At 43.7% G+C, this 17169-nt stretch overlaps 1 protein-coding gene across 5 annotated transcripts in view; it reads left to right on the forward strand.

Annotated features, from left to right (window-relative positions):
• The window catches only part of RGS6 (regulator of G protein signaling 6), a 553489-nt gene that overhangs the window by 486186 nt on the left and 50134 nt on the right, over positions 1-17169 (forward strand). For all 5 annotated transcript variants that reach the window (XM_044231757.1, XM_044231758.1, XM_044231759.1 and 2 more), the window contains exon 13: positions 14066-14176. In XM_044231757.1, coding sequence (XP_044087692.1) covers positions 14066-14176 — 111 coding nt within the window. The remainder of the gene's footprint in view (positions 1-14065; positions 14177-17169) is intronic.

Below are 17169 nucleotides of genomic sequence, written 5' to 3' on the forward strand. Positions count from 1 at the left end.
CTGCCTGTTTTCTAACTGTGCAACCTTAGGTAGGCTGCTTTATCTCTCTGTGCCTCCGTTCTGTTTCTTTAAAGGAGAGAGAGCAGTAGCACTAACTTACAGGGTTAATGAGTTCATCCAGTCCTTGGCATCTATTATACAGGCAATAAATATGAACCATTATTTTTATCATTTTTAATGATTTATTTATCATTAAGCACCCTGTGGTGCTGAATGGTGTCTTGGAAAGGAGCAGACTTCAGGTACGTGGAACAGAAAGAACTGGGCGTATGGTGTTCAGAGGAAGCCATAAAGGGCAAGCCACGAAGTGAAGCTGGTCTTGCAGACAGCGGCTTTCTGCAAATGCAACTCTTCCACCCTGTCTCTTTCCCATCTGCTGCCCACAGGCTGCCCAGGAAGGCTGGCCCTGCAGCCCACATCTGTGTTTCTGCCCCGGCAGCCTCCTATGGCACCGCTATTCTGGCACCTGTGAGGAAGGAAAGGCCATATGGGAAGAGCTTGGTTCTTCTGTGCAGATCTTCTGGGGTCATCTTGGTTTCAACCGCACTGTCCCATTGTCACCATGCGTGGCTAAGGGCCAACATCATGACAACCAAATTCCACTTCCCAGCATACGCTGCCTTTTTGCACCTGGAAGCAACAAAAAGTTCTATCTAAGATGCTACCTGATTTTTTTTTTTAAGATTTTATTTATTTATTTATTTGAGAGAGAAAGAGAGAGCATGATGGGGGGAGGGTCAGAGGCAGAAGCAGATTTCCTGCTGAGCAGGGAGCCCAATGCAGGACTCAATCCCGGGACTCTGGGATCATGACCTCAGCCGAAGGCATTCACCTAACCGACTGAGCCACCCAGGCGCCCCCGATTTTTGCTTCAGGTAGTATGGTCCCCACACACACAAATGAATCTCCCAGATAAACAGTGTTTAACACCTTAAGTCTGTTATCTTAAGTATTTTAGATGAAAATATTTTCCTTTACTTTCTTTTTTTTTGTGTGTGAGATTGATTTATTTAGTAGAGAGAGAGAGAGAGAAAGGGGGAGGGGCAGAGAGAAAGGGAGACAGAAGCTCCAAGCAGACTCTGTGCTGAGCACGGAGCCCGACACAGCCTCGATCTCACCACCCTGAGATCACTGCCTGAACCAAACAAACCGAGTTGCATGGCCAACTGACTGCACCACCCAGGTGCTCCCAAACGAGAATCTTTCTTAGGTATGGTTCATGCACTTGCCTTCTTAAAGAAAGGAGACTATATTTCAGTTAATTTTCCTGGGTGAATACATACTTTATACTGTGCTTTGCAACTGCCAATGATCAGCGTCTTATGAAGTGCCACAAACTTCTTCCCTTTCCGTAAAGAGCCTCAGACCATTACAACCTTCGAGTCTGTGTTTCTGCTTTTTAGCTGTTTGATTGTTGGTTTGTTTTCTTGTTCCTGGTCAACAGTCTGCAGGCAGACCAGGTGTTTCTGTTAGATATCGCTGAGTAATAAACGACCTCAAACCCTAGTGGCTTCCAACAGCAGGCATTTGCTACGGTTCGCGTGATTATGTGCCAGCTGGCTCCCAGGGGCTCGGGCTGGTATCCATGTGCAGCCACGGACAGCTCTGTGCTCTTGGCTGGGCTCTCTCATGTGCTTGGCTCCAGGTGGTTTAGCATGACCTCCGCTGGGATGCTGAGCTCTCCCTCACATAGTCTCTCATCCTCCGGCAAGTTTGACCTTGCTCCCGTGGGAATAGTAGAATTCCAGGAGAGAGGGTACGAGCAGGCAAAGCCTCTTGAGGCTTGGAACTGACACTCTGGCACTTCTGTTGTCTTTTATCGGTCAACACATGTCACAAGCCCAGACCGGATTCAAGGGCTGGAGAAATAGACTCATTTTTTAAATCAATCTACCATACCAGGAAATCAAACGACCAAGTCCCTTAGCCTTGGTCCTGAAGCAAGAGCAAAGAGTCTTTTCCGAGGGGCGTGCTCTTCTGAATTCAGACGATGAACCTTGAGGCCTAGGGTTTGTGTCATTGTACTCTGCCCAGAGGCCATTTCTGGTATAGCTCACCTGTGCGAGATCGCCAAACAATGGACGTCTTACCATCCTTTGCCAGGGTCCTCATCGGAGCCCCGTTTTTATTCACCCAAGCCCTACAGCACTTGACAAACCAATATGGGAATGCAAAACGGTATACATTTCAGTTCCAAGTGGTCCAAAAAGCCCCTGCATTTTGCAGGGTTTCTGCAGAGACCTCTCCCCACTGGCTAGGCACTGAGCCATGCCTCGTCCCTGCAGAAGTCACATCATACTGCCCCGCACAGAGAGATCGAGTTGTCTCATTCCCTATCCGCCTGTGCACTTGGCTGTCCTTACCCTATCCCTCGGAGCCATTTGTGCATCACAGCTGACTGCTGAATTGATTTTTTACATCATCTTGCTTGCCCATCTCGGGATTGCGCTGCTCTCTGAAATTGGATGCTGGTTCCTTCTCTGCCTCCCAACCCTCCATGATCCTGAAATGTAATTAACGAAATGAGATAAGACAGCAAGGGCCTGAATACCCTGAGGGTTATTAAAAAAAACCAGCTAGGGTGATGGAAGTCCATGAACTTAATGCTTAATGAAAGTTTGGGGGAAGGAAGAATGGGGCCGAAGAGGTCATTACAACTTTGCTTGTCTGTGATTCCAGACACCGTGGGATCTCTGTGTCTTCTTTTTCCCAGCCCACCTCAGGTGACAGGGACGGAAAGATCAGAGGCAACGTGATAGCCAGGGCCACTGGATGCAAACCAAAAGCTAGAAGGGCTGAGATACCTGGCCTGGCCTCTAGTCTTCCTTCTGAGAGGCTCAATTCACCCTCACGGCCTTCACTCATCTCACATTTCTCCATGGAAGGTATTTTCTCTTGGTGACCCACAATTCAGGAGTTCTTGATAGTCTCTCTTTTCCTCACCTTTCCCCAACATGAATGAATGAATGAAATGGGAACCAGAAGTTCCTCTTCCCTCTTTGTAGTACTGTAGTCCTTTCCCTCTCTAGCCAGAACCTCTTGGTGTCTTGTTTCTCTTTCGTGCATCAGGTCTAGAAAACCACACATACAGTGCAAGGGACTGCAAACACCCTCTCCTACTCACCTTTCCCACATATGGTTTCCAGGTTTCCTCCCCATTTAGAGGCCCCAATTTCTCATGAGTGCTGTAGCGTATTTGTATTGCATTTCTAAAGTAGAAATGAAAGTCACTGTCCCATAATACTTTGCACTCCATGCCTCGTCGTCCCACATCCCATAGCTGTGAACCATTCCTCACTGTCCATCTCCCCGGACTCTGTGTCTCCATCATCTCCCACACCTGCTCTGTGGACCATACCCCTCATGTGTGCAAAGCTCTAGGGGTCCCTTCCAGAGACCCCTCAACCCTTCGCTTCTTCCTCCAACTCACCTGTTTTACGTTTCTTGTCATATTCTCTACAATTTGTAATAAAACTATGTCTCAATTTTTTGTTAAGGGAAAGAGGATGAATTCTAAAACTTTTCTCTCAGAATGTTTTAAGTGATTGGCCTAAAAGTTTTCTAAATTCACTTTTGTTATTTCTCTCCTCTCTAGATTTAGCAATCCATATTAATGGATTATATATATATGTATATATACATGTGCACTATGTATATACATGTATACATGTATACATACATGTATACATACATACATGAATGACTGTATATGTATACATGTATATACATAGTGCATATGTATATATACATATATAGACCCCCCATTATATATATATATATATATATATATATATATATATACACACACACACACACACAAGGGTTAGTTGGGCCTTGAACAACATGAGTTTGAATGCCACTTATACACAGATTTTTTTCAATAAAATAGTACAGTACTATAAATGTATTTTCTCTTATGATTTTCTTAATCATAATTTCTTAATTTCTTAATCATAATCATGATTTTCTTAATAATATTTTCTTTTCTCTGTCTACTTTATTGTAAGAATATAACACATCATATACACGAAATACAAAATATGCATTGTGCATATTATCAGTAAGGCTTTGATCAACAGCAGGCTGTTAGCAGTGAAGTTTGGGGGAGTCCGAAGTTGTATGGATTTCTGACTGCACCGGGATTCAGTGCTCCATCCCCATGTTGTTCATGTTGTTCAAGGGTCAACTATAATATATATAACCTATATATGTCGTATATGAGGCCCCACATATAAAATGTGTGTGTGTGTGTGTGTGTGTGTGTGTGTGTAATAACCCATGACTACTGGTCAAAGTTGTTAGAAGCCATGACCTTGCTATTAGCTCGGTGTGAGCATCGCCCTGCGGTCCAGAAGGCTGTTCATTATTTCATGGCACTAGTAGGTACTGAATAATGTTGACTGAATGACTGACCATGGGTCCTAACCCTGGCAGCCAGGAGATGAGCTTCTACCCCTTTCTACAAGGAAATGGAAGGGACTATAGGGATAAATTGGCCGGCTGCGTACTCACCCAAGAACCAGTTCAAACCCCTGATGCTGGTGGATGGCACGTTTGGTGGATGGTTGCTGTGTCAGCACCTTCTAATGATGTGAGAATTTTGCCTTTGATAATAACACCACCATATACTAATCAGAAGGAGGCAGAGATAAGGAGACAAGGATGTTAAAACTTCTCAATGAGAAATCATGCTCTTAATGGACTTCCTCTGGATTTCCTGTATTTATTCTCTCTTTTCAATTTCATCCTATAATAGTCAACTCAGGTGGCCATAGCAAAATACCAAGACTGGGCAACATAAAAAACAAATATTTATTTTCCTCACAGTTCCGAAGGTTGGAAGTCTACAATTGAGGTGCCTGCCGGGCTGGTTTCTGGTGGGACCTCTCTTCCTGGCTTGCAGATGACCTCCTGCTTCTGTGTCATCACATGGCCTTTCCTCTGTACACAGAGAGAGAGAGAGAGATCTCTGGTGTCTCTTCCTCTCTTTATGACCAAAGTCTTGTCAAATCTGAGCCCCAACCCATACCTCACTTACCCTTAGTGACCTCTTTAAAGGCCCTATCTTCAAGAACAGTCACATTGCAGGATTAGAGCTTTAACATATGAAATTTGGGGGGACACAATTCAGTCTGTAACACCTCTCAATTCTGCTTTGGTGCCACCCACACCCAGTGGTCTGTGGACATTGTTGTTTGTATACTGTTATGTGCCTGCTGTCTGCAAAGCTCTTTCCATACCTCTCTGTTCTCTCTCTGTGTTTTTCCTGTCCTTTCTCAAGTCTTCCTGCAGCCATTGATGTTGACTCTGGACTCCAACAGTACTGCTGCCTCCCACATTGCCTGCTGGCCCATTTCATTGTCTTAGTGTGTCTCCAGGATACTCTGATAATTTGTCTCTGCCCTGCAAGGAAGTGCATGTTCTGGGGGAGAGGAAGCCTCTCTGGCTACAAAGGGTGCCTCCATGAACTTGCCATCACACCCATCACCTTCATCCTTCTTTCAATACTATTGCTTTGTTGCCAGGCAATAGAACCCCAGCTTGAACCCAGTTCCAATGAAAGGAGCATGTGCTGGCCACACCCTACAAGGAGGAGTTGCAGAGTTGAGCTTGGGGAAGGCCAGCCACACCCCTAAGTATTGGTATAGCTGGAGCCAGGGGATGCCTGGGTGGCTCCGTTGGTTGAGTGAGCGACTCTTGATCTCAGCTTTGGGTCTTGATCTCAGGGTCATGAGTTTGAGCCCCATGCTGGGCTCCACACTTTAAAAGAAAAAAAAATCTGGAGCCAGGGCCCCAAACACTCCCAAGGCTCCTTCTTCACCTCTTGTCCTGCTCCACTTTCCTTGTTGGCCTCAGCCTCTTTTATCACAGACAGGTGTTAGGAAACAGGATGCCTCCAACCCCTGAACTTTGTAACTGCAGTTTCTATACCTGAAGCTAGAGAAAGAGGGTAGCAACACTGCTTGGGCCAGTAAGGTATCCATTCATGGACAGATCTACTGTGGCTGGGAGCAAGGCTTATAAACACTTGGCAGCACCTAAAGTAGCCCTAGGTACATGTTGGGTGCAATTCCCAGGAGATGGTGAAGACTGAGCAGGAACCCCCATTTTCTTGCCTTGTTTACCCATTCTGGAGGGCTTCTCACTTCCCAGGATCCCTAACTGCTTCACTTGGACCCCAAGAGACACAGAGCAAGGGTCAACCCAACCAAGTACACTCACTATATCCCTAGATGACATTTCTGTCTCCATTTGTACCTCTTTTGACACCTAAGAAATGGCATTGCACAGCCCAAATGCAGACACGAAAGCCTTGTACTCTCTCTGCCTGAAGCTTAGGTCTTATCCTAGGCAACCAACCCTTTGGTCCTTGCCTCTGTATCCCACTTTGAAAGTGTTAGCTCCTAAGTAAGACACCTCCGGCCCAGATGAGCAGGGACAAGGCGAGCAGTGCTTGCTTACACTCCACCCTTTGTGCTGTTTCTGGCCAGTCTCATGGAGTTGAGAAGGTGAGGGAAGAGGAGATCCTCCTCCATCTCTTTCTGGGGTGGGGAATTCTTTCACCTTCTCTCAGCGCTCTGCCACCTTTGACTATGGAGTTAACCTTCTCGGCCCCTCTCTCTAAGAATCAACCCCGCAAAAGCTAGGAGAGGAGTTAAGGCAACAGACTCCTAACAGCCAAAGCCACTCATAGGAACCTCCAAGAGAAGGCATTTTGCTGTTTCCCGTGTTTCCCATGCAGTGATGGCAAACAGTACACGGGTGAGCATAGATTCATGAACACTGAGATTATTTGCATAGGTCGTAACAATGACAATGAAATAAAACATGTTGGTGCCATTCCCAAAAAGTCCATGCAGGCCTGGTGTACACCTTTTACCTACCACCACACCCTCTGTTAAGTGACTTCATTCTCCATCTTCTGCACAAATGCCTCTCAAAAGACACCTGTGGAAGACAGAATAATTGTCCCTCAAAGATGCCCAGGTCCTAATCCCCAGAATCTGTAAAATATGTTAGGTTACATGGCAAAGGGGGATTACATTTGCAGATGGAATTAAGATTACTAGTCAGTTAGTCTAACATAGGGGTTTACCCTGGATTATCCAGGTGGACCCTGTGTAACCAGGAGAGTTCTTGTTGTAGATAAGGGAGGCAGAAGGGTCAGTGTCTGAGTGACACAATGTGATCCAGCCTTGGGCAGGCATTGCTGGATTTGAAGAGGGAAGGGGGTCAGGACCCAAGGAATGTGGGACACCACTATCAGGGAGAAAAGGCAATGAAATGGATTCTCCTCTTGAGCCTCCAGAAGGAACTCGGTCCTGCTGATACCTTGATTTTAGTCCCACAGTGTTAATTTCAGACTTTTGACCCTTAGAACTATAAGATAATACATTTGGGTTTTTAAGCCACTAAATATGTAGCAGTTTTTTATAGCAGCTGTAAGAGACTAATATACCATCCAATCTCTCTCTTCCTCTTAGAATCTCAAGATCTTCCTTTCTAAAATACCTTTAAAAATTTCCAGATCTCAGGGCACCTGGGTGACTCAGTTGACTAAGCATCCAACTCTTGATATCAGCTCAGGTCATGATCCCAGGGTCATGAGCTCAAGCCCTATACTGGACTCTTCCCTCAGCAGGGAGTCTGCTTGCAATTCTCTCTCTCCCCCTTCCTTCTGCCCATCCCCCTTCCCTTCCTGTCTTAAAAAAAAAAAGTCAAGTCTCTTGCTTGATCAGAAGGTCCTGGTATAGCCCAGTCTAATTAAGTGATTAGTCAGTACATCCCACTTCTATCAATAAAATATTACATTCAAAATGCACCTGTCCGTATAATTTTTACTGTTTCCTTTACAAAGCCTCTAACCAACTTTATTCATGTACCTAAACTCTAACAAAATAGCTGTACCTCTTCCAATACAACAAACTTCCCTGCTGACCAATGCTGCCCATCATTGGCTTTGGGTAACTGATTAGTGATTATCCTAATTGGAGCTCTGTTGCTTTGGTATAGCTTGCTGGGCATTTCTGTGGGAAGTTCTTACCCCTCTCTTCACATGTTCTTCCATGCATATCTAGGGTCCCATCTAAACCCTAGTCTAAGAAGTCACGATGTGGGGTGAGGCCATAGGCACAGCTTCAGTCACACTTAAAGCAGGTTACATAGTCCTATCCTGCACTCCTAACTTCAGTGGTTACAAAAATCCTCCTTGGGTTCTCAACTACTTCTCTTGAGCCAATATCCCCATTCTTCTCACTACCTCTCCTCTACCCTTTGGAGGTATCCCCAGATTTCTCTAAAGAAGACCTGGCCGTGAGCCCATGTTTCATTACAACTTACATCCTCCTAGCTGCTCTTTGGCCCTCTAAGTTTCAGGTGCCTTGGGCTGGTCAACACGACAGCTATCTTCACTGGCAAGCAACCAGGCCACAAACAGGCAGGATCCCCCAAGCACCCAAGTACTCAGAATTCTTACCCAGCCTCTCCTGAGCCTCCCCTGCCCCCTCTCATCCCAAGCACTCCTGCTGGGTTCCATCCAGGAACCTAGGTGTGGCATGGCTGGTCAGACCTGCCTTCACTGGGTGCAGGTGTGGCCACATGGAAGAGCTCAAGAAACAACCTGGAGAGGCAGCTGGTACAAACTCCAGCCTGTCTCATGGAAATCTGAGGATGGATAAGGAAGGCAGGGAGGAAATTTTGTCTTTCCATCCCTATGTATTACTTGAGGGATATCCATTTCTGGTTTTTTAAAAAATCCCCCATAACTTGAAATTAATTAGTTATAAGACAGACACCTGCCTACACACACGCACACACACGCGCACACACACACACACACACACACACACACACCATTTGTCTTGGGCTGCTCTGGTAGAAGTCTTTGATTGGAGATTGGGGTCACTGGAGGCTGAAGTCATTGGAATGGCTAGGGGCAGACATTCTGAGAGACAAAAGTGTCACGGCTAAGGAGAGCCCCATGGACTACACCCACTATCTCAAATTCTGAGAATTCTGTGGACGCCCAAGTACATAATAATCAGGAAAGCTCCAACACCTCATCATGACTCAGACACATCTCACATGACCCATTGTCCCTGAAACAGGGTTGAGGTTACCATTTGCTGGTTAGTTTTTGTGCCGATCTAAGGGAAGGAGTCAGGTGGTCAAGTGTGCCCTCTCCAGCTTCATGCCTGGATTCTTTCATGTTCCCTGCAATGGGTGGAATAGTGGCCCCCAAAAGGGTATGTGCAAGTCCTAATCTGTGGGACCTGTGAATGTGACCTTATCTGGGAAGACTCTTTGCGAATGTGAATTAAGGATCTTGAGATGAAATCATCCTGGATTATTCTGGTAGACCCCAAATCCAATAACAAGTAAGAGAGAGGAGGGAAGAAGACCAGGCTCAGAGGAGAAGTCATGTGAAGACAGAGGCAGAGATTGGAGTTACACATCCACAAGCCAAGGACTTCCTGGAGCCACCAGAAGCTGGAAGAGGCGAGGATGGACAGATTCTTCCCCTCAAGTCCCAGAGGGAGCATAGGCCTCCTGACACCTTGATTTCAGAAATTCTAGCCTCCAGAAGTAAGAGAGAGTAGATTTCTGTCATTTTAAGCCACCAAGTAAGTGGTCATTTGTTAGAGCAGCCCTAGGAAACTATTATGTACCTTAATGTACAATCCCATTTCTTTCAAAAAGAATGGAATTATCCCAAGTGGCAAAGGGATGGCTCCCTATGGAGATGTCACAGCACCCTTCCTGCCACAGTGCTGCCCCAGAGCCTTGAGAGGCCACAGAGCTCTTAGGGATGAAGTTCCATCTGGGCACACTGCCTACCTTATGCTCCTATGAGGACAGCATGCCTCCACTGCACATGGTGGTTGCAATCACATATTTTACATGTATAGAAAATTTGGAAGATTCTTTTGAAATACTTTTCCATTTCTTTCCTCAAATGGTCCTGAGTGCTCCACAAGGCCATTATGTAACATGGCGAACTTGACAAAGATCACTCAAATGGTTCACCCGAGAATGAGAACCAAGGCTCTCCACCTTGGACCTCCTACACCCTGCTGGGCAACAAACCACACCTGGAAAAGTGAGGAGGCTGTGAGGTGATGGGAAAATCTGGAGCCCTGTTTAAAACTGAAAGTATCCCAGGCTCCTCCATTTTGACTGGATGAATAAAATGACCGGAACCCCTCGGAATATCAAATAAGATGTGGTGCTTCTCAGCCTTTGCTGTGCATATGAATCACCTGGGGAATCTGGTTTAAATGCAGCTTCTGACTCTGTAGGTCTGGGGTAGGACTTGAGATTCTCCATTTCTTACAAGCTCTCAGGCGATCACTATGCTGCTGGTTTGTGGACCACACTTTCTGATTGGCAATGAGTTATAGCTGTTGGCTAATTTCTTCACACTTTCTGCAGTAATTGACCATGCTTACCCTCTGCAATTCAGTAGTAAGAACTGTGGTTCTGAATTTATCATTTCAGGAGAGATTGATGACACTCAAGTTGGCAGTGCTTGGAGAAAAGTTTTATGGTGGATCGATAACCATAAAAATATTCATACCTTTTGGCCCAATAATTGCACTTGTGGGTGTTAATTCTAAATAAATAACCCAGAAGATGGAAAAACCTATGTGAACAACGGTGTTCTACTACAGTATTATGTATACTAAAAAAAAAAAAAATTTTTAATCTGTGTCAGCTATAAAGGAAATGATCATATTAATTATAACAAGTTCACTCAAGACAATACTGTGGACATATGTTTCTCTTCTCTCCCTCCTCAAAAGCAATGTGTAAGTAAAGGAATAAAAATGATATGAGTGACATGGTCCACAAATTAATGGATTAACAGGTTCAACAAATTTTTCCAAGTTTGAGAGTCTATGGAATTAGGGCATAACCATGGGCCCCTGTCTCTATTGTATTATTTTTTTAATAGGGTGGCAAGAACAAGGATGATGTCCTTACAATTCTTACGCCTTTCTGTATTCCTGAAATATTTCAAAATTTAATTTAAAAATAAAGGAAAACAAGATGGTTGAGGACAGAGCAAAGAACATTATAACCTGTGTGTTAAGTGTCAGTATTGGAACAAAGTGAGCCAGATTGCCCAACAAAATTTGGTCTTGGCTTTTGAAGGTACCATGGAGAACAAGAATAAAACAAGAGACCATGGAGAGCAAGAATAAAGCCTGGGGCTAACCCAGAGGAATGGGCAAAGTCTGTCTCTGGATCTTTGGATCCCTAGGTAACTGCCCCACTAGGAAACTATCTCTCCCTAGTTTCTACCATCATAGAAGATGAACAGTTTATTCTCCAGAGAAACTGAGTCAACATCAGTTCAGAATTCAGGCGCCTCACATCATAAATAGCCAGGTGAAAACAGAAAATTAATTGAGGATCAACTTAGTGAACAGTGGGACCCTCCCTCCTGTCTCTGCCTGGCTCTTAGCCCTCCAGGAACTCGATGTATATGCCCATAGGCAAGAGACTAGGAAACTACAAGCCGTGGGCCAAGTCTTCTCCACCCTACTGTTTTTGCAAATAAAGTTTTATTGGAACCCAATCACACACATTGATTCATGAATTATCTATGACTGGTTTTTGCTGCAATAGAAGAGCTGAGTAGTTGCAACAGACACCATCTGGCCTGTAAAATCTGAAATATTTACGGAGTCTTGCTGACAATGTTTACCTACCCTTGCTCTAGAGAAAAATCAATGTCCCCCAGGGAAAGTCCCCACATCCCTCATTGGAGCTCTAGTGAAAAGTCTGGTGAGTTACCCATGACCTGACAATGAACCCTTGTCCACATACACACCATACACACTGAATCTCCAAGCAGGTTTTTGTATCTTACTCTTACACACAAGTGGATGTCCAGAGATTTTCCCGACACTCAAGGGAAACCCCAGTGTGATGGTGTATGATAAAAACAAAGAGCAAATGGGACTTGGAGGGACCAAAAACTATTTTTAAAAGCCCAGAAAATAAAAATATAGAATTCATATCCTCAGAAATATTAATATCACGGGCACCTGGGTGGCTCAGTCGGTTGAGGGTCCAACTCTTGATTTCGACTCAGGTCATGATCTCAGGGTTGAGGGATTGAGCCCCACCACGGGCTCTGTGTTCAACAAGGAGTCTGCTTAAAATTCTCTCTCTCCCTCTCCTTCTGCCCCTCCCCCTCCACTCATACTTTCTCTCTGTCTCTAAAACAAACAAATATTTTTTTAAAAAAGAAGAAATATTAATATCAGATATCAAGATATTTCATCCATACATCAAGAACTAGATCTATGATAAACAAGAGTGAACTCTGGAAACTTAAGAAAGTGATAGCCCAGATTCAAAGCAAATAAATAAATAACAAGATGGAAAGGACTGTCAAGCAAAAAGACAAAAAGATGAAAAACGGTAAGGCAAATTTAAGAAAACTAGATTACCAATCCAGAAGGTCCAATGTTCGCCTAGAAAGAATTGCAGCAAGAGAAGACCAAGGAAATGAATGGAATGAAATTAGCCAAGAAATAATACTTCTGGGAAATTTTTTTTTTAATCTCTTGCACCTTATACCCAGCACAGTAAATAAAAACCACCAGCAAGGGCCGGGGTGAAATCTCAGGGCAGTGCAACAAGAACAGAAGGCTCTGTTTCCAGCGAGGAAAGACAGTCGCAGAAGAAGCTGGATCCAGACTTCTCAGCAGTAGCCCTGGACGCCAGAAAGCACAGTAGAGCGCCGCCCTCAGAACCATGAAGGAAGATGATTTTTAACCTGGGGTTCTGCGCCCAGGACCATCCGCCAAGTATAAAGATAAAACAAAAATACGTTCAGACCCACAAGGACTTGAAATACTTAGCCTTTGTGCGTCCTTTCTTAGGAAACTACTCGAGGAGGATTTCAACACGACAGGAAGGAAAGCCAGTAAACAGACGTGAAGTCCGGAAAAGCAAGGGCTCCACGAGAAAGTGAAGGACTTCCCAGGACGGTGACTTGGCATCAGGCGTGTAGAGCCAATGGTCCAAACTGGAGAGAGAGGACTCGAGACTTTGAAGAGAAATCCTCTAGGAGGCGGAGGAGACAGAACGAATTACGATCCTGTGATGTGTTTAAGATGTGGGAAAATTATTGCTAGAGATGTTTTACAGATTTGTTAGAACCCTTGAAGAGGCTCCTTAGCGTAGCAAAATACAATTTGTATCTAGTTTAATAATGTGGACAATAATAAATATTGGTTTACCAAAGTATTATATGTCTCTTAGGAGGCTCATGGGAGGAGGTGGTGGGGGAGTTGGGGACTGGTAAAGGGAAAGTTAAATCCTCATCAAAAACTGATCATCAAGAACAACTATAAAAACCAAATTTAAAAATATACAGCTAACTGCTAAAGGAAACAGAAGGGTAGAAAGTATAAGTCTGTGAAAAGGGATAGGAGGAAAAAATCCCTATTTTTTTTTTTTTTGCTAAAATTGCTATTTGTGTGTGTGTGTGTGAAATCATTTAGTACTATTTTATTGTTTTAGAAAGATAATGCAGCTGCTTGAATTATAACTGGAAAAACTAAGTTGTTTTGTGGAATAATGCTTATAATGCATAACCTCCTTTTGGCCTATCAGGATTTTAGTCTTTGTAATAAGGAAATCTCCCAGCTGGGAACACTTGCCTGACAGCCAGGAGGGACAGCCTGGAGGGACTCTAGTGTCCTCGTTATGACCCAGATGCCCTGAGAGCCGCGGTCTCTGCGAGAGGTGATACACAAGCAGGTTTGGACCTGTGTATCAGTCAGGCTAGTGCAGCCAGGGTCCAGGTACAGAGTAAAGTGGGGAAAATATAAAAAATGCCTACAGGTACTATGACTGCATAATGCAAAAATGGTACATTCGTCATGGAAAGGGAATAAGCACAAGTGGAAACAATTGGATTCATCAGAAGTGGGAGTAAAGGCGATTCCCTTTAACTTAGAATTCTATAAAGACCATTATGATGTTTGTGTAAAAGAGAAAACATTTTTACAGGAATTCAGCGGCATGCTTTGCTTTCTTCCTGCAGCTTAATTGCTTACACGGAACAGTATGTGGAATATGATCCTTTGATCATGCCGGCCGAGCCATCCAATCCCTGGATCAGTGATGATATCACTTTATGGGACCTAGAGATGAGGTAAAGAAAAAAAAAAAAGTTTTAATGTTTGAGAAGGAAAGAGATGTGGAGAAAAATCACATGATGGTGAGATTACATTATCTCCTATCTCAATTGGACTGTTTTTATCACTAGAACGGAAACCCCTCTGGTTACCTCCTACGTAAGTTCTGCTCACACACGGTTCTACCTCCCTATAGCTTTGGTGTGTGCATGGATCCCCAGTGCCTTCCTCTGACCTCTCTCTGACCCTTGGATATCGTGAGAACAGGGACAGTCTTAATTATTTTTTCTAATATTTTATTTATTTTGAGAAGAGAGAGAGACACTGGACGGTGGGGCAGAGGCAGAGAGAGAGAGAATCAGATTTCCTGCTGAGCGCAGAGCTCAACAGATGCAGGGCTCGATCCCATGACCCTGAGGTCAGAACCCCAGCCGGAGCCAAGAGTCGGGCTCTCAACTGACGGCCACCCAGGCACCCCCCACTCATCCTAGCTCTGATTGCTGGGGGGACAAAAAAATCTGTTGACCAATTTGCAGCAGCAGCAATAAGAGCGAGTCCCCACAACAGTTAAACAGAGTTCTCATCATTGAACAGATGGGGAAACTGAGGCACAGAGGAGTTAATGAGCTTGCTCGAGGTCCCTCAGCGAGTGGGTAGCAGAGTTAGGGTCAGACCCAGACAACAGGTTCCAGAGCTGTGTTTTTCATCACTCTGCTCTTAGGGAGTGACTAAAAGTAGCTCTTCGCCTGTGAGGGAAGGTAGGGCGCTCATTTACCAGCCCAGGAGCCAAAGCCCAGAGGGACTGGGACCAGAGTCACAGTCACCAAGGGAAGTGCACAGACACACCTGGTGTGGTGTGCCTTGGCACCCTCTGCCTCTCGGCTAGAAGCCTTTTTATTTCATTTTTCATTTCTCTATATCTCCCTCATTCCCCTTCACTCTTGCTCTTTTTCTGGTTTCTTTTCTGAAAATGAAAAAAAAAAACTTATAAAAAGTAATAAAAGTCTGGGGCATCTACATGGCTCAGTTAACCGTCTGCCTTTGGTTCAGGTCATGATCCCAGGACCCTGGGATTGAGCCCCACATTGGGCTCCCTGCTCGTTGGGGAGCCTGCTTCTCCCTCTCCTTCTGCTCCTCTCCCCTACTCGTTTCTTTGCATGCATGCTTTCTCTCTCTCCTTCAAATAAATAAATTGAGTCTTAAAAACAATTAAAAATCTTTTAAGAAAGTAATGAAATCTTTTATTATTTTTATATTTTGCTTATTATAATAAAAGTTCAAACTATTCAGATGGGCATAATAGAGAAAAGTTTCTCTCCCTCCCATCTAATCTCACTTTCCAGAAAGAATCTTTGCTTACAGTCTAATGTCGTGGTTCCCAAACGGAGCCCATGCACCCTGGGCCCCTGCAGGGAATTCACAGGGTCACCCCAGCATATTCTGTATCCTCGAGGGAAGCTCGGTGACGGCTGCTGTGCATCTGATACAGTGTAAAGTACTAGCTTGAAGTACTTCACCATTTTCAACATTTCACATTACATTCCTTTCTTTGCAAATCTGAGTTTTCAGGGCAGTTGCTGATAAAAGGCAAGTATTGTGCAAAAATCAAAATGGAACAGAAAACGAGCGTGTTGGGGTCGAGCCTGATTCCAAAGTTTGAGAAGAGGTACAGTGCTCAGCAGGGACACGTTGTGGTTATTTAAGAATGAAGTAAACATTTTTTTTTCTTTCAATTTATATATACTTTATAGCTACTAAGTTTTAGGACATAAATACATATTAAGTCCTTTGGACCTATTTAAAAAACAAAGCTGTTACGTGGGGTTTTTTGCCCAGGGGTCCCATGAAAAAGTAACTGAGACTCTAAGGGTGCCATGAACTCAGGAAGTTTGGGAACCTTTGATTTAGAGTCTCTCTTTTTAGATCCTCATGTATATGCAGTATCGTATTCTTTTGCATAAAGGGATTCATTATATATACATTGTCCCATAATTTTTTTAATTAATATATCATGGGAATCTCTCTCTGTAAACACATATAAATCTGCCTTAACTTTTTCAATAACACATAGTGTCCCCTTGCATGAGTGTAGTATAATGTGTTTAACCAGTCCGCAGGTCATAAATATTAAGGTTGTATCTCCTCCCTCTTCCCTTCCCCTCCCCTCCCCTCTCCCTCCCCTCTCCCTCCCCCTCCCCCTCCCCTCCTCCTCTTCCTCTTCTTCTTCTTCTTTTTGCTAGTGTAAACAATGATGCAAAGAACATCCTTCTACACAAGTCCAATTACTACTTTAGGATAAACTTCCAAGAGTGGAATTGCTAGGACTGGCATGTTTATTTTTATTTTAGTTCATAGGACTAGATTCTCTTAAGCAAAATAATATCATTTTATTTCCTGCCCACAGTTTAAAAGTGTCCATTTCTCCACATTCCTCACTGACTCAAGTATTATCTTCAAGAATTATCAGTCTTTGTCATTTTCACATATGTGATAAGTTAAAATAAAAAATCTCATGTTTTTCACTTTGCTAAAAGACTTGAGAATCTTTTCTCATGGTTGATATTCATTTTTCTCTCGTGAACTTGACTGTTTTGTGTTCTTCACCCACTTTTCTAGTGGCGTGTTTTGCTTTAGACATTGAGATAAAAAACAGTTATATTTACTTGGATTATGTATTTTATCTTTTTCCTGATATTTCATGGTTTCCAAATCTCATTCTTTTCCTCTTCCCTGATTTTTGCTTTATTTATCAAGTTTTGTATTAGCTTTCCTTACTCTAGTTTCTATTCTATTTATATTTGCTATAAATGTTTTCATTTTTAATTAATGGCATCAACCATGCAAATAATAATAAAGTATGTAAAATAAAAAATAGGAATTTCCCTTTGCTTCCTCCAAGTCCCATTCTTCTTGATAGGTATGTTAGCCTGATATATTATTTTTAAAGATTTTATTTATTTATTTGACAGAGCGATCACAAGTAGGCAGAGAGGCAGGCGTTGGGGCGGGG

This window comes from Neovison vison, chromosome 13 (genome assembly GCF_020171115.1).
Source record: "Neovison vison isolate M4711 chromosome 13, ASM_NN_V1, whole genome shotgun sequence".
Classification (NCBI taxonomy): domain Eukaryota; kingdom Metazoa; phylum Chordata; class Mammalia; order Carnivora; family Mustelidae; genus Neogale; species Neogale vison.